The sequence below is a fragment of the Ipomoea triloba genome, chromosome 15, assembly GCF_003576645.1.
Source record: "Ipomoea triloba cultivar NCNSP0323 chromosome 15, ASM357664v1".
Lineage (NCBI taxonomy): Eukaryota > Viridiplantae > Streptophyta > Magnoliopsida > Solanales > Convolvulaceae > Ipomoea > Ipomoea triloba.
The window spans coordinates 24198114-24221210 of NC_044930.1; the positions used below are offsets into that span (position 1 = coordinate 24198114).

Sequence of the window (23097 nt, forward strand, 5' to 3'; positions counted from 1 at the left end):
TTATGTATGAACTTTTTTTTTTAAAATATATTCACAAAAAATGTCAACCCTTTTTCATTTAAACTTATATAGATTTCCTAAAACGACATTGTTTTTCGTCAAAATGATATTTTTCTTCAAAGCTATGATTTTTTTCTCTCAAATGATACAATGGAAGTTCTACATATTTATAAAAATGCCACCATTTTTTAATGTATAGATCTTATCTATCCATTGTTAGTTTTTGCAATGATAAACAAGATTTAATTCATATTTCTCAAGCAAAATCAATTATACGTGTTAGAAGATCTTCTCTTATTATGTAAAATTTAATAAATAAATAAATAAATGTACAACCAATTATGTGTCATTTAATTTTGTGAGACAGAAGTCATAACAAGTCAACTTTTCTTTTTTTAAAAAAGTACTCTTTGAAGACAATATACAAAAACTATAAATGCCCAAGACAATTCAAAAACTACAAATGTTAGTTTGCCATCCTTCCAAGCCATATAGACATGGACATGCGAACAAGGACACCAACTGTTGAAAAGTCACCAACTAAATAAATAAATAAATAAATAGATAAAAACAAATTTGGAAATTGTTTTCTAAAAAATAGGAACCCACCATTTCCAATAGTTATATATTGCACCTCTATCTCTAATTTTTCTTCCTATTTTTTTTCGACTTAATTTTTATCCCTTTTTCTTTTTCTTACCACTAAAATTGAGGTATAAAAAATATATCATTAAAAAATTTTAATTGAGATCTTTTATATAACACTCATATTAAATTTTCTCTCAAAATTTTAATGAATTTGCATACACATAAAAACCATTAACGGTAGATTCATAAAGTCATTACACTATTGTATGTTCATAAAGTTAGCACACGCATCTTTAGAAAGTCACTATCATATGTTTTTGAAATCAGGTTCATAAAAGTCAGTATGACAGGTTTATAAACTCATACAATTATTGAAACGATATATTGAAAAATAAATCTCAATGATATATATATATGCTCAAATGTGGTCGCGTCTTCCCGTGTAGTCGGTGCGTTATACACCACTATGTATACAAATATACACAACTCAATGTTAGAAAATGCACAATAATAAATACACAAAAACACCAAAAAAACACACAACATGCCCAAAATAATGCACCATAACTCCCCTGCACCTAATTGTGCATTTCCGAAATCTATGTGGTGTATATTTGCATACCTAGTGGTGTGTTTTTTATAATGCGTACCTAATGGTGCATATTTGTGTTGTGTATTTTCTAACATTGAGTGATGTATATTTGTATACATAGTGGTGCGACCGTACGTTAAGACACGGCCGCACATAAACTCTACTATATATATATATATATATATAATATTTAATTGATGATTGATTAATTTTGTTATTTTATGGACTATTGGACTTGCAGTACTATTTTTTTTAAATTTAATTTTTTTTTTAATGAATTTACAATATTATTTTTATGAACTTGGTTTCATGAGTCAATATGGTGGATGATATACTTTGCTCAAAATTTCTGCCAATCAACGGTCAAAAAACAGCCGGCAGGCAAGCAACTACCAGTGGATTTAATTATCTGCCGCCACTTGACTTAGCTTGTTTTGTTAATACTTTTTAACAGTATTATTTAACACCATTAACCACCATAAAAAACACTGAAATCCCTACATAATACTTAATTGATTTTATTGTTTACAAAAATTTGTTGGTAAATTAAATTAATGCCTACGAATTCATTGATTTATTTATCGATTTTTTTTGTTAATAAATTTAATTTTTCTTATAGTGAATAAGTTAGATGAGAGAAGGAGAAGAAGAAGAAAAAAGAAGGTTAAAATTAGAAAAAGTTACAAGTGTACAATGACACATTAACTCATTAAGCACAATGCACAAGATAAAATTACAATTGATTTTGGGGGTGTTTGGTTATTGGCTTATTAGCAAAAAATTAGCTTATTTGACCTTATTTTCCCAACTCATTCTCTATTCTTGTTAGAATTTTATGGTCAATTTTAAAACAATTTTAAACATGGTTTACACCAAAAAAAAAAAACAATGATAGTAGTATACCAATCATCCAGTCAAATTCTTAGAGCAAGGTTTTTTTTTTTGTTGAGTTTTTTTGCAACATTTTGGAAGAGAGAAAATATTATTAAAAAAGTAAGGTGGTTACTAGTTCGCAACCACCCAACAATCCCAATAAGTCCATGCGTCCATTGAATAGTGCTATATATATAACCTTTTCCAAAGTATTCAAACCAAAAACCCATATTAGTAGTAACATCCCATTATCTCCCCTTTTTCTTCCACTAGTTAGAAAAAAACTTTACTTAAAGCTAATTTTTTAAAACCAATAGGATGGTCTTAGGTCATGTTAGGAGTCATGGTTTGACTAATCCTATGTTCATTTTTGTTACTTTACCAAAACCTATGAGATCACTAGGCTCTTTTCAATCTAAATGTCAATATACACTTGAGTGGGTCTGCATATATGTATATATATATATTGTTAAACTAAGGTTTGTTCTATAGGCACTTGCCATGTGCATAATTAAAGTTTTTGGATGTTATGAATGCTGTATGTATTTGAGATTTAGCTGTAATGTTACAAAAAATTTTGTATTTATAAAAGTATTATTTTAAAGAAAAGTTGTTGTGGTTGTGACATCTCTACCATATATATAAGTCACACATAAAATTATAAGCCCAGTTCATTTTTTATCCATATATATTATATATTGTATCAAGAGTGTAGTTGTGGTTGTGAGTTGTGACATCTCTACCATATTCATGCATAAAACTATAAGCTCAATTTGTTTTTTAAATGTGTAGCTTTGTTTTATTAGGCCTTATACTAATGTTTATTACGTGTAATAAATGTTCATAAACACAATGATAAATAACATTAGAATAGTTACAAAAATGTAACCCTTTATTTAAAAAGAAAAAAAGTATTTCACATTGTTATGATCCGACATGGATGTGACTTTCATTTTTTTTAATAATAACTGTCTATAAGAAAATTTATTGCAATAATATTTTTTAATTAAAATGAACAATATATACCAGAGTATTTTAGTCTCAATAAATGGATTGAGAAAATAAGGGGGGAAAAGCCATGAGATAAAAATAATGCATATTTACTTTTGTTTTTATTTTTTAAAGTAAAGGGCATTGTAATAAAAAGTGTTATAGAAAATGAAGTTCCAAGTAACTATATACGGAGTATATGCATGTTGTTACTACAATCTATATTATATTTGAACTAAATCTTCATTATGCTTTTGACATACGTATTGCACTATCATACGTATCTCAGGATATAAGACTTAATCTAACCAAGTCACGAGTAACCTATTAATTAATAACCCGGCCTTCATCTTATTTTCAATGAAGCTAATTAGGATCTTCTCTTCTCTAACAGTTCATTCAAAATATTATTGCTCAATGGGCCATCCTTGTGGTTCATAATTCACTATGGATGGATTAGGATATTAACAAAAACAAGATTATTCAACCTTGATCACTTATAGTCTTCTGATTTAGTTGGAAAGTGGAATAGATCTTTGACCCATTGGATCATTTTAATGTTAAAACAAACTTTAATAATTTGCTAGGATGTAGGTTAGGTAAAGCGTAGTTGGGGCATTTGTAAAATAGGTATTAATGTATTATTATTTCTTAGTCCAAAATTCCATTTACCTTACAATTTGGCAAAGTAATCATATTATTAGGCACTATTGGTAGGGAAAAGATTGTGGGTCTTTTTTATTTAAACATATATATATATATATATATATATATATATATATATATATATATTTACAAAAATGTATGGCCCTTTTTATTTAGACTTATATATTTATAAAAATGTTTGTCTTTTTTCATTTATGCTTATATATTTAGTTTATTTACAAAAATGTTTTCCTTTTTTTCATCTGAACTTATAAAGTTTTATATATTTTCCAAAACGACATTGTTTTTCACTAAAACGATATTTTTCTTCAAAGCTATGTTTTTTTTTTTTTTTTTTTTTCAAATCTCAAATGGAAGTTCTACATATTTAAAAAAAAATGCCACCATTTTTTAATGTATAGATGTTATGTATCCATTGTTTTTGCAATGATGAACAAGATTAATTCATATTTCTCAATTCCAAGCAAATTCAATATATGTGTGATAGAAGATATTCTCTTATTATGTAAAATTTAAATAAATAAATAAATGTACAACCAATTATGTTGCGTTTAATTTTGTGAGACAGAATTCATAACAAGTCATTTTTTTTAGTTAAAGAAAGTGTGAATTTCAGTGATTTAAGAATTTCAGCCAACAACATTCAATTCACAAGTAGCACTTGTAAACACCAAAAAGTCAAAAACACTTCATCTGATCTATCCACTATCCTCATGCACTTGTGAATTTTAAGTGATATAAGAAACTGTAAAGCCTCAAGGAGCCATTGCAGTCTGAGGAACTTAGCATATCAAAGAACTACTATTATGAGCCACTTTCTACTAAATGCGATCAACAATTCCACTTAATTGAGCGATATCATTAACTTCTGCCTGCCATAGTTCAAAGCTTATTAATAAATTCATTTTGTGAGCATGTTTTAGCTAATTAAGTAGAATAAATTAGCAAGGTGTTGTAAATAATATTAATAATAACTATGATAGTGATAATATGAAATGAAGAAACTGAAATGGAAAACACCGAAACTAGAAGAAGGAAGAAGCACTTTCATTGATGTTTCTGAGATAATCTTTTCAAAGAGTGGAGGGGGTATTTATACTATCAGGAGTGGAGTAAACAAATATATATATCTACAGTAATTGCACATAATTGTCCTAGTCTGGATGGATTTGTCAAACGCCTAAAAGCTTAGCTGCCAGCCTAAAGTCACGGGTTCAATTCCCCTAACCCATAGCTTTTGACTCCATCCTGAACTAGCTTTCCAGACAACATTTAGTTATTAAATGTTCTGCAATCTATCACCAACAGCCGTGATAGCTAAGTAGATTAGATTTTAGTTTTTAAGTGAATGTTCCAAGGTTCGAACCACAACTTGGACATCCACTATTTTCCTTTTGTTTCATAACACTCCCCCTTGGATGTCCAAAAGATGAACACTATATTGCCTCGTTAAAAACCTTACCAAAGAAAAACCCATTGGGGAAAAATTTTGGATAAGGGAAAAAGAGTACAATATGTGCTCCCCCTGATCAAGACATCATTGAAGATCAAGTTCGTGTGCTCCTCCTTGTTTCTAAAGATTTTTGAGATGATGCCATATTGATTAACAGCATTTTCATTGGCCATCATCTTATCATACACATGCCTCATTAAAAACCTCGCTAGAAAAACCCTGTGGGAAAAACCTAGCCGAGGGAAAAAGAGTACATGGTACGTCTAATTATGTATTGCACTGGTTGCCTCATTAAAAACCTTATGCTAAGAAAACCAGTGGGAAAAAACTTAGCTAAGGAAAAAGAGTACAACCATAAATCATTCATGACCTTCAGGGTCTAATCTTCGGGATAACCAGTCATAAACTTTCAGTGTATAATCTTCAGGATTACTAGATTATACTCATGCCTCGTTAAAAACCTCATTAGAAAAACCCAGTGGGAAAAACCTAATGAGGAAAAGAGTACATGATATATGTTAAATTATGTGTTGCACCGGTTGCCTCATTAAAAACCTTACGCTAAGAAAACCCAATGGGAAAAACTTAGTTAAGGGAAAAAGAGTGCAACCATAACCCCAATATAAACTTCAGGGCATAATATTCATGATTCAAGTAAATGATACTCCCCCTGAAGGTAACATTCTTCAAATCCCTTATATGAAATATATCTCCAAAATATAGAAAGGGATTTTGTGAACAAATATGTTCAACTATTAATGGGGTAAATAATCTCGTGACTCTTCTAGAGCTCACGTGGGTATAATACTGATATCATAATATACTCATTTATCATAGATGCAACACTATCTTCATTGTCTCCTTATAAGACAATGCGGTAAAAACCTAGTATAACCAGTTTTGGGGACTTGGCATCGTTGGGATCAAATAATAATAGCCAGTACCCAAGTAGCCCATTAAAAACCATACATTGGTTTCTCACATAATTGCCAAAATCTTTTGTAACTCAAAGATATTGGAGGATATGTTAAACACCGTTCCAATATTTCATTATAGGAGGAGCACTAAATGTTGCTAGAAATTTCATCGCATATAAAATATCAGGCCTGATGCGATTATGGAACTTCTGGTCCCTATATGGTGCTCCAACGATAATGAATTAATGGACTTTTTGGTTCCACGATATCCTTATTATACTCTTTGAGCTTTAAACGATTCTTTATCTACTTCAAGAGATATAACCTTTAGTGTGATAAGTATCATGAGTCTAAACGGTTCCTTATCTACTTCAAGAGACATAACCGTTAAATGATACTTATTCATACAAAATATTCAAGGCATTTTTCAAGTAGGCTAACTGGTGTATAAAACTTCTTCAAGAAAAGCTCGATCTTCAGGTCGAGATAATACTTGGGGTTTCCCAAGTCTTTCGTTTCAAAAACTCCGTCTTTTAGGCATGAGCTAACATTATCAAATGTAGCAACTCTACGCTCATTAGCAACCCCTTAAAGAACACTTCTGGCTCATTACCCTACTACTTGAGAGAGTAACTTCTCCAGTCGCAATCCTTTAAAGATCACATAATGACACGTAATATACTCATATTCATTTCCTTCTTCAGGATGGAAATTACTGAGTCTAATGACCCATAATTATGCGGTCATGACGTATATCAGCTGCATATCTAATTTTATCATTCTGCCAATGATGTTATGTAGCGGAACTTAATGTCATCCTACGCGGGAGATTAAAATCAATCAAGGGTCTCTGCGTGAACCCATGAGCTACAAAACTCGCTTTATATTATACCACCTCATCATTCTCAATTTATCTTTCGTACAAACACCCATTTGTAACCAACGAGGTTACAATCAATGGTGTACGTGCCATAAAGAGAATGTATTTTAGCGAGTTGAGCTATGCCTTAATTGCTCTTTTAAATATTCAATAATGAGGATGCTTCTAGCACCTCACCTGGATCCAGTTTATTTAAATGAGCAATTATATAGGCTCGTGTTGTCGACAACTATTATAATTTTCTCCCACATTCATGACAATTTCTAAATTAACCAGATCGTTGACATTTCCCAAAGATATTAGGATCTGGCGTTCCGCATCCCTAGTATTACGTTTGACCGGTACACTTTACTAGGGTTTTCGTCATCTGGACGAACGTCTTCAGGACATTATTCTCATCAAGATAAGAGTGGTAATGTTTCTTTACTAGATCTAGTATTGTGTTCCTTATCTCATAAACTGATAGACCTCCTACACTTCTGGTGTGTCAAGGAGTATCAGTAGAGATATACGATCTAAATTGGGAATTAAATATAAGACCTAGTCACTCTTTTCTGATCAGCATGATCAGTATATATATTTGGCAGATTATTTGCTAATATTGCAAATAGATTATCTTCTGAACTTCTGGTTCAGTATAACTAGTACGTGGATTTAACTAATGAAGATTTTTCCATTCCATGGAACTTCTCGGCATTTTTATTAAATTTAGGCCTTATCTCCCCCTAATGCCGAGAACCGATCTTCATTAAGTATGCAATCAGCGTATCTATTGATCCCTAATAATAGACTCTAGGTATTTAGACAATCAGACGAAGTTCTATGATCGTCATATATATATACCTAGTTTTATTCAATAGCCCTTAGAGATACGCTATGGAGGTGATATAGTAAAATAGACTGCATACTAAGAATATAAACGCAGATTTGGGAAATGTTTATCACATACGTACTAGGTGTATGGGGGAATAATCATGATATGCAGTGTGTCAGATTTCATAAACAGTAGTATATCAAATTAGACTCCCATATAATTTGAAAATTTTCATTTAAGCATGCTACATAAAATAATCATGCAAATAGGGAGACTACTGTCTGACTTATCAATATTTAGCCCAAATCAATGTTAGCCCTGACAAATCAGTATTCCCTAAAGATGTTTGAAAACCGCAATCGTTGTAAACAGAAAGATGCGATAATTGTTATCTTTTCACAGGAATCACGAGACAACAGACTTTGAAATACTCAATCGGTTCAAACAGTATTAGCATTCTAATACCGATTGCTCATTGCTATAAATTCATTATCCGTTTTTCCCTTTTGCCATTCTATCGCTCACATTCACTTCTGAGCATTCACCGTTCTAGACATATTACTCGTTTACTTCTTTTGTACTTTTTGCAAATGGCAAATACTACTAATTCCTCATCTCAGGATAATTCTTCCTTTTGGGATGAGATTCACCTATCACCGTTAAGGGATAGTGCACAGAGTACAGATCATACTTCTGTGGGAGATTTTGAGAATGCTCCACCAGAATTGAACGAGATAGTTGGTAAGGGTTCAACCATTTTCTAGAATTCTTATTCTATAAGTGTGATATTAACTTATAGCTTTTAATGCAGGTACTGCAGTTACAGATGTTGTGGTTGCAGACCAAAGCAATACTGTAGTGGTAGAGGAAGATAATACCATTACAACGGTAGATGTAGCAAATATAAATGCCAATGTATTTATTGGGAGAAAGAGGACTAGGAGAACCTTTTGTGATACTACCACACTAACTTTTGAAAAGTTTTCTAAATATTTCTATTTGACCGCTGATCAAGCTGCAGAAGAATTGCAGGTCGGGCGAGCAACTTTCAAGAAAAAATGTAGGGAAGTAGGGATTGCCTACTGGCCTTATCGGAAACTTGTGAGTTTGGACAGGCTATTAGCAAATGTCCAGGTAATTTCTAATTTTCTTTCAACTTGATATTTTGAAGTAGGTTTAACACAATTTGCGGTGTAGGAATTCGGTGAAATCAAAGATCAAGCTGAACTGCAAAGGGTAATAAAGGGGCTAGAAGATGAGAAGAAAGCGATTTTACAAAATCCAAACATAGAGTTGGCTGAGGCAACAACAAGACTCAGAGACAAATGTGACAGGAATAGTTCTAAAAAGAGAAGGTATATAGATCCGACAGCTATTCCTTCAACTATTCCAGAGAGTTCATCACAAGTTCCTATATTTCCTGATATTCCTGAATTAGCACCAGAGGACATACAGGAAGTACTCGCTTTGTTAGATGAAGATGTTCCTCCTCCCAATAATACTACTGACAATTAAAAAAAATTATGACTTATTGTTCATCTTAAACTTCCTCATCAACTTGATCATTTAATATGCTTCTTTCAAGCATATATATAGCCTTTAAAATTTAGGCATCACATTAAATATCATAGTTCACATCCATTTTCAATATATGATATTTATGGATAGCATATACCAAATACGCATGCATATTAATCCCATAATTTTGATAAGCATATCAAAACATTTATAGCAAATGGGATAAATCATATGGCATATATTTATAAACCATAATGGAGCAAATTGAGACAAAAACAATTGTCACATAATATTCATATATACATCATCATATAATATATGAAATGGTGATCTAGAATGTGTGTGACAATATTCAATTATGCTCTCAAAATTTAATCATCAAACAAATATATATGGACCATATTCTTGTCTAAAACATGCCATAATAATAATTCTAGGAAATATGATAATTCCTAATAATATTTCACTAGTGCACAGAATAATCATTTGCACATAATTATCATATATATGGCATTGATAATATTATATCATATTAAAATATGAATAGACTAACCTCTTCGGAGTATGGTCAAAATCTCCGATATAATATTTCAATTACCGATTCCGCTATAATCCCATGCTTTTTGATTCCTTGCTCAATAAAGTGTGATCAAATTAAATAATTCAATATATATAATTTCCACCAATTACTTCATAATTGGTGATTCCTTGCTCTGGGTTCCAATATCTCCGTGAACTGCTAGTTTGCTACAAGCATCTTTGGTATACTCAACGACAAAAACTTCACATCTCCATTAAAAGCACAGTACAAGTATCTTTGGTCTAATATGTCAGATTTTATTATAATATAATATATTATACTAGCACGTACAATATATAAAACATATATACTCCGTATATGTTTATGATATATGGGTAGTAGCCTTACCCCTATTCAATATAGATAGATATTAGATAGGGTAGCATAGAATAGCCTTTCGGCTATGTAGTATATACTGTGTATATACATATATTTTAATAATAATAATATATAAATATGAAAGATTGTTATGTTCTGGGAGACAAAGCAGTACCTAATCCTTTGTCATCTTCTTTATTATTCAAACCTTAGCTTTTGTGACTTGGTCGAAGTTAAAGCATTTCCAGTGTTGCCACCTTCATTCCTCCCTCCAAGCTTACTGGCGCAATCTTGCGTTCATTCTGCATAATTCCAAACAGTAAAATACTAACAAAATATTTGTTATTTTGTGCTTTTCAAGAGAAATAAAGAAGGTTGAGAAGCTAAGGGAGATAGTTGCAGATGGGGTAAAAGGGAGAGAGATCGTCGCATGAAGAAGACGAGAGGCGGGCAGCGTCGTTGGTTTAGTTTTCGCCGGAAAAAATGGTGAAAGTAATTATTGTGAATTTGGGGTAGAGCACTCGTGCTGATAACGTGTTGTAAATAATATTAATAATAACTATGATAGTGATAATATGAAATGAAGAAACTGAAATGGAAAACACCGAAACTAGAAGAAGGAAGAAGCACTTTCATTGATGTTTCTGAGATAATCTTTTCAAAGAGTGGAGGGGGTATTTATACTATCAGGAGTGGAGTAAACAAATATATATATCTACAGTAATTGCACATAATTGTCCTAGTCTGGATGGATTTGTCAAATGCCTAAAAGCTTAGCTGCCAGCCTAAAGTCACGGGTTCAATTCCCCTAACCCATAGCTTTTGACTCCATCCTGAACTAGCTTTCCAGACAACATTTAGTTATTAAATGTTCTGCAATCTATCACCAACAGCCGTGATAGCTAAGTAGATTAGATTTTAGTTTTTAAGTGAATGTTCCAAGGTTCGAACCACAACTTGGACATCCACTATTTTCCTTTTGTTTCATAACACAAGGGACAAGAAAAACTTATTCTTTAATACTGTAAGTGTAAAATCTGTTTTGTGATTTGTCCAACATGATTTTTTTGCTTACATAGTATTTCAGGGAAAGAAGAGACAGGAAACCTTAATTACATAGTTTCTACAGGGAAATAGAATACATAATTTTTCAGAAACTTAAAAAGTGCTCATTACATTTTTCATTTAAAATTTCAACATTCCTTTGAACATTTTTTTAAACAAGGAAATGATTGAAGATATAACAGATTTTGAAGGGATTTAAATTAACAAAAAGTGAAGGGGATATGAGGGAAACAAGAATATATCAGTAAGGTGGTCTAGTCTTGACTGCAATCTTCTGCATGCGTTATTTGGTCCAGTTCCGGTGATCTCTCGTGTAATTTTCTTCGGTCGCCGGAATTGGGCTCATCTCGTCGCCGGCATGCATTTCTCAATCGTGAAAGGTTGCTCCACCGGCTGTCTTGATTGCTGATGGGCGGTGGTCTCATGGGACTTCTCAATTAAAACTTGGCGGTGCATTATATTTATTTCATGGGGATTACATTACACATAATAATTTTAAATGCACAAGCTAGGCTTTTTAATTTATTTGTGCTCCTTTGCTCCCATGGTACGTAGTTTATTACTTAGAGTTAATACCCGATTTGGTCCCTCGATTATTAGGATTTCACCACTTTGGTTTTCGACTTTTAAATTTATCCAATTTCATCCTCAACTATGCAATTTCTTTCCGAAATGATCCTTGGTCCAAACAACCGTTTATTAGACGTTAAAACTGAGGATAGAAATGTAATTTCATTAGCTTTGCCTTACCAGTTGTTCCTTTTCATCTCAGTTTTTGGCTTCGTTTACAGAACAACAAGGTTGCAAAAATCGCGCCTAGGCGCTAGGCGGCTAGCGGCCGCCGCGAGGAAGGCCTGAATCGGCCTCCTCCGCGGCTGGCCGCCTAGGCGGTCTAGGCGGCCGGCTAGGCGGACCAGGAGCCGCCGCCCCGTCTCAACCCCCGCCCTTTTTTTTTTTTTTTTTTTTTTTCCACCGGAAAGAGAGATGTATTGCATGCGATGAGATTTCAAATCTGATGGCAATGGAAAGCGTAGTCTTGAAATGTAATTTCATTAGCTTTGCCTTACCAGTTGTTCCTTTTCATCTCAGTTGTTGGCTTCGTTTACAGAACAACAAGGTTGCAAAAATCGCGGCTAGGCGCTAGGCGACTAGCGGCCGCCGCGAGGAAGACCTGAATCGGCCTCCTCCGCGGCTGGCCGCCTAGGCGGACCAGGAGGCGCCTAGCTGGCCGCCCCGTCTCAACCCCCGCCCTTTTTTTTTTCCACCGGAAAGAGAGATGTATTGCATGCGATGAGATTTCAAATCTGATGGCAATGGAAAGCGTAGTCTTGAAATGTAATTTCATTAGCTTTGCCTTACCAGTTGTTCCTTTTCATCTCAGTTGTTGGCTTCGTTTACAGAACAACAAGGTTGCAAAAATCGCGGCTAGGCGCTAGGCGACTAGCGGCCGCCGCGAGGAAGACCTGAATCGGCCTCCTCCGCGGCTGGCCGCCTAGGCGGACCAGGAGGCGCCTAGCTGGCCGCCCCGTCTCAACCCCCGCCCTTTTTTTTTTCCACCGGAAAGAGAGATGTATTGCATGCGATGAGATTTCAAATCTGATGGCAATGGAAAGCGTAGTCTTCGCTTCTGGAGAAGATTTTGATGCCAGAGGAGGTATATGTCGACGTCGTAGGTTGGATGGCGTAGCTTCTCTTCCGGTGATGGAGGCGCGAGGTTGGCACGGTGGACCTGTGGATGGAGGCGCGAGGTTAGCACGGTGGTTGGCCTGCGGTCGGCGAGATTGGAGCCTAGAGATCGCCGGTCTGAAGGCTGGTGGTCCGTGGTTGGCAATGAAGTTTAAATGTCGCCGGTTGAAGCCTTGGAGTTGGCAATGGAGTGTATAGCTGTACTCACTGTAGGTCTTGAAAATTGATAATTTGTCTTGGAAATGTAAAGCCTTAAAAGTTGCCGGTGGAATGCTTTCACAATTAATATATTGGATTATTGGATGCAATGTACATTAACCTGGGAACTTATATCTTCTTGGACTTTGGGAAATTTGAGGTGTCTTTTAATAAAAAAAAAAATTAAATCTGGCTCCTAGGTGCCGAAAAATCGGCGCCTAGGCGCTAGGCGCCCCCCGGGCGCCTAGGGGGCGCCTAGCGTCTTTTTCAACATTGCAGAACAAAGAAAGATAAACCCCTAAATCCTAAAAGCTAACCCCTAATCTCAAAATCTATAAACTAAAAGTTGAGATGAAAACACAATTGAGCTTACCAAAGGTCGATGACGATGGGGAAGGATCGAGTTGCTCGGTGAGTGTGGAAGTTGGGGAAGGATTGAGCAGCTCCGCAAAGCCCTTTCCGTTCAAACAAGATGGGGAAGGGTTCGCCATATGCGCCACCAACTACTAGGGCCACGACTACACCGAGGGGGGGTTGAAGGCTCGCATACCGGACATCAACCCCGTCGACGACGATTGCGTAGCGTTCTTCGACTCGTTCCATGATCACCACGTGCCGCCGAAGCTACCTCCATTCCTTTACGCCGAGTCCCTCGGCGGCGCAATTGCTCTGCTCATAACCCTCCACTGCGGCGATTCCGCCCACAAACGGCGCTTCGACGACGTTCTTTTGAACGGGGCCATGTGCAGCATCAGGGATAAGTTCAAACCGTCGTGGCCACTAGAGCATTTCCTTGACATTTCCGCATACTAAATCCCGACTTGGCACACAAAGAAGGAAGATCAAAGATTCAAAGATCCGGTTGAAACTCATGAAAATTAAGGTGGAAGAAACTCAAGAAAAAAATCAGTATTCTCCTCCTAATCTTAATTTGTCTATTTTCTTGAATTATATCTTTATAGATATGCTAATTCTCCATATGCCGAGTGTTTTTTTAGGTTTGTTGTTGGCATCAATAACTCTTGATTTCTATAAAATCACTAAAACACTCTGGATTTCACAATCTTAAGTTATTAAGTGTATTATTAGGGAAGAAGATGAGTGCTAATTTAATTTTTCTATTTTACCCTTGAAAGTAGACTGAAAAACATACTGAGGACCATTTTGGGTAACATTTGCATAGTTGATGATGCAATTGGTCAATTTTGAAAGTCAAGGACCAAAGTGGTGAATCCTCATAGTCAAGAGACCAAAGCGGTGAACTGGTGTTGAATGACGGTGCCTATCGTTGTACGTTCTCTTGCTCTCCCGCGTCATGGCTGCTCGACTGGTGCGTAAACGGTGACTGGCTTTCTCATTGTTGGGCATCTGATATGGGAATTAGCAAAGGATTTAATTAATTAATGCATTAATGTTGGGTTGCGCGGTGCAAAATTGGGTGTTGCATATTAGAATTGCCAACAAATTAACGCCAAACGTAACAGAGATTGAAATTAGAACTTAAAATTGAATGAAATCTAGACTAGAATACCTATACTTATGTATTTTAATTTTTAAATATATATAAGCTAGTTTTATATGCATGTACCTAAATTTATAAATCCATCATCACCTATTTTATTATATGGTATGTATATGTAATTCATTGATGAGTTGACTATATATATATATCTATATATAAACTTTGAACTACATACCAAACAAGCTAAGCTTTTTTTTATATGAAGTACTTTGTAAAATGAAAGTAAACAAGATCTTTTCATCACCTCTACAATCTTCATATGAGCCACCAACCATTTGCCTCCTAGCTATCATCATGCAACGCAACTCGGTATTCACTCGACCAGAAGTCACGATCCAATGGGCGGCCATGGAAGTTGCATGACTCACCCTTCCGAATGACGCAGTGGCTGTTACTGCCCTGGAGTATCTCCGAGAGCAGTGCCTAACTGTTGCACTATGGACAGAGAGATTCAATCACTTGTTGGAAGAGCTTATCAGTTTTGGAAGGTATTTTTTGGAGAATAGCCGTTGAGGTATTCGGTATCTGGTTTCTTTTTCTTTTTTTTTTTCCTCTAGCATTGTGTACTTCGTACCTATTTTGTTTCATATGCTTCTACTATAGGTGTAGATACACACATAATGTTTCATCTATTTCTACTGTGCGTGTTGATACATACATAATACATATTGTGCTTCGTATATTGTAAATTTGTTGTATTATTCTCTGCCTTAATTTAGGGATATTATTGTTGCCCAAAAGTTTATATATGATCCTAAAGCCAAATCAATAAACACAGAAGAAACAATATTTCTTACATGGTATCAGAGCAAAAAGAAGAAGAAAGAAAACTTAGACTGAAGTAAAAGAAAAAAACCTAGGTTACTCTGATACCATGTAAGAAATATTGTATCTTCTGTGTTTATTTATTTGCCTTTAGGCTCATATATGCAATTTTGGGCAAGGTAATATGCCTAAATTAAGACAGAGAATAATATAATAAAGTTACAATATTCTAAGAATAATATTGTTCATTACAATCCTACACACAAACATCCCAATGGCAACAAACCAAAACCAAGAATACTTCGCTTGCGAGTTTACTTTGTAGCTGGGATTTTACCACACATTCCCCCGTGACATTTCGCCTGGAATTCTTTCTCCGACTGGGTTTCGGGGTGCTATTCACTCGGCCGAAAACCTAGAAACTTATTGGTAATTTCCTAGATTACAATCGTTAAAATCAATTCAACTCCAAATATGTACCTCATTCGAATCCTTCGACAAACATTCAATGGCGACAAATGGAGACGAAAACATACCTCGCCTACAAGTCTACATTAGAGTCGGGATTTCGCGACATTCTAGTCTAGGATTTTCTATCTAGCTGGGATTCATGGTGCTATTCACTAGGCTGCGACTGACCCTTCCTACTATGGCAAGGGTGGTTACCACCATTGGTTACCTCAAAGAGCAATGCTTGACTGCATCTCTGTGAACAGGAAGACTCAATGACCTATTTGGAACTCTGATCACGTTTGGAAGGTACTTTCTGGAGAATATGCACTAATTTCTTAGTTTGGTCTCTAGTTATACTTCGTACATATTGTACTTTGCAGTCTCCTTTGCATTAGTTTTGTCTCTAGTTATAGTTCGTACATATTGTGCTTTGTAGTCTCCTTTTCATGTCTACTTAGTCTGACTTTGTCAGTTCAAATATACAGGTTTATTGCTTCAACAAACATTTTTTGCTCTAATTCTACAAAATAAATTTCAATTATTGCAATTTCTTTTCTAAAAGGTTTTTTGTTCACGCTTATTAGATTTAAATTATGTCTCACAGTAAGTTGATCTAAGGTTATGCAATAGTTATCACAATATTACTTCTTAAATAGTTTATTTTAATTATTAACAGTTATAATTTGTAAAAGAAAGTAGGGAATTGTCTGCACCGTCCTTTTCAATCCATTGCCGCACATCCGGAGTTCGTCTACACTCTTCTCAAGAGCACTAGCATAATTTGGTCGTCTGATCTAACTAACACATTTGTTTTGCTTTAAATCTATGTATATTATCCCAACATGTAAAGATATTCTAGTGCGAGCAAAACCTTAGTCGCATAAAACAATTAGAGCAGTTAAAAGAATCATAACTAATTGCTCTGATCCTAATTGTCACCTTGTATACTTTTGTCTCGTTGATTAATTTCGAGTATCTCGATAACGCCTTCGGTATAACATCATTAAATTCAAGTCGAAAAATGAAAACCACTCATCCTAAAAATCCAGAAACATCCCAAAAATTCAAATGGCAAACCAAGAAAACCACGACGCAATTCCCAGCGACTTCACTTTTTTCACTTGGAATTATTGCCCCGAGTTGGCTTGGCGGAGATACCCCACGTCAGCTATTGATGGTCTGTAAAGTAGTGGTGAGAATGTGGGTGTAATGTGTTGTTCCGCAGGGATTGGGACTATGGCGCGTACTTGGCAGTTACCTAGATTCTAGTCACTAAGGTTTTGGAACCCATAAGGATCCAAACAAATCATTGATTGAGGGTATTTAATAAACTAAGATATTTTTGGGGTATTGCTCTATTCGTGCTTTAACAACTTAAAATTGGGGGAGAACAATTTACCTAGGGTCTTGAGACAATGCACATATAAATCTTAGTATAGCCAAACTTAGCAATAACAAGGATTAGAACAAGGATTGCCCCACTTTCATGGTGTATCAATCCTTGTTCTTGAAGCACACAAGCATATTTAAGCCCCAATCTACTCCTATTTTCATAGAAGGAAAATGGGTTTGAAATTAGTAAGACTTGAGTCTTCCATCTAATTTCCATTGAGATGAAATACTCTCCAAACACAAGCAACAATTGCTACGTATCAATCATTACAAGAGAATATAAAGACCCAATTCAAACTCAAGAACCCTAAGTGGGTTTGTTCATCCCCTTTATGCAATAACTACATTTCTAGCATCAATAGGAGCAATAACACCCTAATCTAACCCAATAAGTAACCACTCACTCATTGGAAATATAAACATGGCAAATATAAACAAGAAAATCATAAACATAGCAATAAATGTAAAATGAGAAGAAATAGGGAAATTAAAGACTTCTCTATTAAATGCAGATGAAGATGGTGGTTGAAATCACCCAAATATGCAATACAAGGCCTCCAATGTGCAAGTGTAGTGTTAATCTAAGCTATCTAGGTCTATAGAAATGAAAAAGATTGGAGCGCTCCAAGGGCAGGAAACAAAGATGTTTAAAGATTGCCTAGTTGTAAGCGAGGATGCGTACATTGACGATTTGGCGTTTGTCACTGGAGCTCGTAGAGTAGTGGAGGGATATAATAGTTAGCTCCCCAGGGGTGCCCCCCTCCCGTCCTGATTTTTTTTAAAAAAAAAAAAGAAGAAGAAAGAACACGACTAAGCTAGCTAGGGTTCGGACTTCCAGAAAATTGAAGCAGAAAATGCTTAAATACAGTGCAATACAGATCTACACAGTCACCTACACGGGCTGTGTAGGTGGCCATGTAGATAGCGTGACTTTAGATTTCCAGTGCAGGCGCACGGCCACCCCACGGGCCATAGGGGTGGCTGTTCAGATGCCTACTACTTTGTTCCTTGCTCCATTTCGCGCTCCGCTACTCCTATTCTTCCTTAGTGGGATCCTTTGCTACCAAAATCGATCCAATATGCTCCAAAATGCCCCATTTGCTACTCGTTGCGAACAATTATACCTATAAACACAAAACACACAAATGAGTAATAAATCTCACTCAAGTATATACACTTTGTTCACAAAATAGATAAAATAGCGGCTAAAAAAGATGTTTAGAATTAGAGCTATCAGCTGTTGGGAATTGTTTCCACTGCCCTTTTCAGTCCATTGTTGCCCAGCCGGAGTTCATCTTCCCTCTTCTCAAGAGGACTAGCATAATGTGATCGTCTGACCTAACTAACACATTTTTCGACTTTAAATCTTTGCATATTATCCTCGGCATGTAAAGGTATTATAGCGCGAGCAAAACTTAAGCTGCATAAAACAATTAGAGCAATTAATAAAATCATAACTAATTGCTCTGATTTGCTACCAGATGTGATTCATTACCACCTTCTACCCTTTTGTCTCGGTGATTAATTCTGAGTATCTCGGTTCATCCTAAAAATCTAGAAACATCCCAAAAATTCAAATGGCAAACCAAGAAAACCACGACGCATTTCTTCGCTGGGCGACTCCACTTTTTCGCTAAGGAAATACCGCCCCGAGTTGGCTTGGCGGAGATATCCTCATGAGCTACGGGAATTGTCTCCATCGCCATTTTTAGTCCATTGTCGCCTAGCCGGAGTTCATCTTCCTCTTATCAAGAGCATTAGCAGCGGCAGTTCAATTGGCTGCACCACCATTTCCACTCGCTTAAGGGCTGCTACAACTCTTGAGTACATTCGAGGGCATGGCTTAACAATTGCTCTGTGGGCAGGTCGAATCAACTATTTGCTGGGTGAAGTAATAAAGTTTGGCAAATATGTTTTGAAAAATCGTGAGTGAGGTATTTTGTGGTTTCTAATTTTCTTTCCAGTATTCTAATTTTCTTGTAAGTAGTACATATTGTGCTTCAATATCCTGAATACATGTGTAAATCATGAATTTGTTTGTACTTTTTTGTTATGTGGTTTGTTTGAGTTCTCAACCTTGTGGTCTAGTAGCACCCGGTTGCACCCCCACATGGGAACAAGTGGGTTCGAGCCTCAGTGGAGGCGATATTTGCTCTTTGTGCTTCATTTGGCTGAGAAAGTAGCTATGAACAAATACTACATTGTAACAGAGTCAATAGTACTAAAAAAACTTGTATTTTGATGGGTAAAAGTCAGGTACATATTGTGCTTTAGTTCTAGCATGATTACAACATCCTGCTAGAAATGGAAGAAAATGGGGTAGGTACACGAGCCGATATCGGCAAAGTTGCCAATTCAACGACAACCATTGCACCTGAGCAAAGAGATAAATCAAAGTCCGTTAGCATAATGTGGTCGTATGATCTAACTAACACATTTTTCGATTTTAAATCTCTGTATATTTTCCCCAACATGTAAAGGTATTCTAGCAGGAGAAAAACCTCAGTTGCATAAAACAAGTAGAGTAGTTAATTAATAGAATCACAACTAATTGCTCTAACCCTAGCTCTAATCTGCTGTTAGATGTGATTTATTGACACCTTATTCTTTTTTTTTCTCGGCAATTAATCCCGAGTATCTCAGCAACGCCTTCGGCTATAACATCATTAAATTCAAGATGAAAACCCCGTTCATCATAAAAATCTAGAAACATCCAAAAAATCCAAATGGCAAACCAAATGGAGTATATATAGATTACTTTTGGGCCCAATAGAGTATATATATTTTGAAAACTCGTTACAAAGCCAAATTGGGCTTGTGAATGTTACCAGCTCATTTATGTTGAGCTGGTTATCTTGCTATGAGGAGTGTTCAACAGGCAAATTATTATGTGGACCACGGTCCAAAACGACGTCATTTCGATACTAAAAAAAAATTCATTGTTTTGCACGCGGGTTAGAATAATATAGAGTTAATTCCAGCAATGGTCCCTTGAGTATTGTGATTTCCCACATTTGGTCCTCGACTTTTAATTTGGACAATTTAAACACTTGACTATAAATTTTTTTTCAATGTTGGTCTTTCCGTCAAAAGCTGGTTAAATGGACATCAATTTGAGGGGTAAAAGCGTCTTTTCATGTACTAAGTGTATAATTCCTCTTCCTTCCCCTCTGTATACGCTAAATCAAACCAAAGTTGAGAATATGCGAGAAGGTGCTATGTTTCTGCAATTTCTATGCAATTTCTATCCCTAAAAGCTACTATTTGGAATTACTTAATCAATATTCAGGGAAGATGAAAATGAAAACCCACATCACATTCAACTCCAATCCAACAACACAGCGATGCACGAGGTTTACAGAAATTAAAACAAAAATCCTTGAGAGCATGCAATAATTAAACAAAAGAAAAACACAAGAAGAGTAGGTGTTCACTTGTCGTCAAACATGAGGCGGCGCTGGACCGCGTCCATGTTGGCATCGGTGATGGTGTTTCCCATGGCGGCGGCGGCGGCGCGGACAGGGTGTTCTGAAGCTCCGCAGCGGAGGCAGATAGGCTTAATTGAAAGAGAATAAGCGGCGAAGGAGAGTGATGAAAGGAATGAAGAATTGGCAGAGTAAATCGCCATACAGGCGACTAGGGGAGAGAATCTCCGCCAGATTTGAACAAAAGCCATCATCAACATTGGGAAATTCACAGTGTTCCTCTTTGGTTCTTGCAGTTTTGGCGTTTCTTTCACCTCAATCAATCCCACTCAAGATCCAAGTTTCAGCAACGCCAGATTTGATTCAATCTCCATGGCTAATGCTTGGAGAAGAAACCAACCGACAAAGATTCTCACCTCTAGAAATCTCCTCCTCTTCATCTCCTCATCTCTAGTCCTCCTCCTCTTCTTCTACCTCACCTCTCAGTCCCAAACCAATACCCCATACCTCAACTCCCTCAAAACCCCCATCTCTCACTGCGCTATAAAGCCTTTCGAATGCTACGCTTCACCCCAAGCTCATCTCGTTTTCGCCAATGTCGTGGAGGGTCTTAAATACCCATTCCTCTACTCCCTTTCCGACTTTGGGAATTTTCCAGAGAAACCCCACAAGAATAATAACAGGACTCTCAAGGGAAAGGCGTTTAGGAAGCCTAATATATTTGAGACTATGCAGGAGTTGCTGGAAAAGATGAAAAACGAGGACCGGAAGGGGATTTTTGTGGATGTTGGGGCTAATGTATGCATTTATCTATCACTTCTTGGATTGTCTTAGCTTTGAATGAGTATTATTGGGAGAAGAGTATTATCGAAGACATTTATCGCATATACAGAGGGGAAGGAAGAGGAATTATACACTTAGTACATGAAAAGACGCTTTTACCCCTCAAATTGACGTTCATTTAACAATCTTCTAACGGAAGGATTAACATTGGAAAAATTTTTATAGTCAAGTGTTTAAATTGTCCAACTTAAAAGTCGAGGACCAAATGTGGGAAATCACTATACTCAGGGGACCATTGCTGGAATTAACTCAATAATATATGAACATTCTGGAGTAATATGATGTATTTTATGAGTTAGAATAATGTATTTTATGTGTTAGAATAATAAAATTTCTAGGGTAAGATAATGTATTTTATGAGTTAGAATAATGTATAATGTACTTTATTTGTTAGAATAATGAAATTTCTAGGGTAAGATAATGTATTTTATGAGTTAAAAATAATGTACTTTATGTGTTAGAATAATGTATTTTATGAGTTAGAATAATATACTTTAGGTGCTTTTAAACCATGGTCCACATAGGTGTGTGGACCACGATCGACGCGATAATGATTGGTGTTTAACATGCTCTTAGTATTTTAGTTGATTAAGAGTCGTCCAATATTGTTTCAATAGATCCTTACGGGTTATGAGATTTTGACTAGATACAAAATTACTAATGTTCAATCTAATGATATAGAGATTTCATTTATCATTGTAGAATTCTTACTCAAGATCACTGCAATTCTTTTTCTGGTGGTTGTAAGATAGAAGGCCGCCTATAGATAGGGGTGAGCATCGGTTGATTTTCGGTTAATAACCGAAATAACTGAAAATTTAATCAAACCTTTATAACTGACCGAAAACCGACTGACCGACCAGCCTTCATAATTGAAATAACTTTTCGGTCGTTAAATATAACCGGTTAAATATAACATCAGTGCCCCTTATCACGGTCTAGACACAAAGATCAAACATCACCTAGTTTCAGTGGTTTGCTATTACAGACAGCATTATCACTGACTCACTGTGTTGCCTATCGTTGTGATCGATCATGTGAAGTGGATTATGTACGATGACAAGACTAGATAGGAAATTGGTAGTTGGGATGATGTTCTCATGATGTGTATACAAGGGCACTTGAAATCTCAACCTCAAAGACTGTAAAGGATATTGGTATCACTGTCATCACGTTTGTAATATATATATATATATATATATAAAAGATTAACCTTTGATTTTTCGGCCGATTCTCGATTTTCTCTTGAAAAATCGATAATCGATGGAAAAATCGAAATAACTGAATTTTTTTTGCCTTAATAATTGAAACCGAACCGAAAATCGAAATATTTGGGCGATTCGATTTTCAGTCATCGATTTTTTGATCGGTCCGGTTTTTTTTTAATCATCCCAACCTATAGGTGGTAGGGTAGGGTGGGTGGTATTGCTCAAATTGCACCCGATCTTCCTAATCACATGGAAGCGGGACTTAGTGTGTGAAATTAAACTAACCACTACCTCGTAGGGCGACGAGGTTGGTGTGCCCCCAAGCATAGCACCAACGACCCTACTTCAGGG

General features: G+C 35.8%; 1 protein-coding gene across 1 annotated transcript; it reads left to right on the top strand.

Moving 5' to 3' along the window:
- Positions 1–21067: 21067 nt before the first annotated feature.
- LOC116005904 lies at positions 21068–21529 on the top strand. The gene has a single exon (XM_031246137.1). The coding sequence runs from the start codon at positions 21068–21070 to the stop codon at positions 21527–21529; it is 462 nt and encodes a 153-aa protein (XP_031101997.1).
- The last annotated feature ends 1568 nt before the right edge of the window (positions 21530–23097 follow it).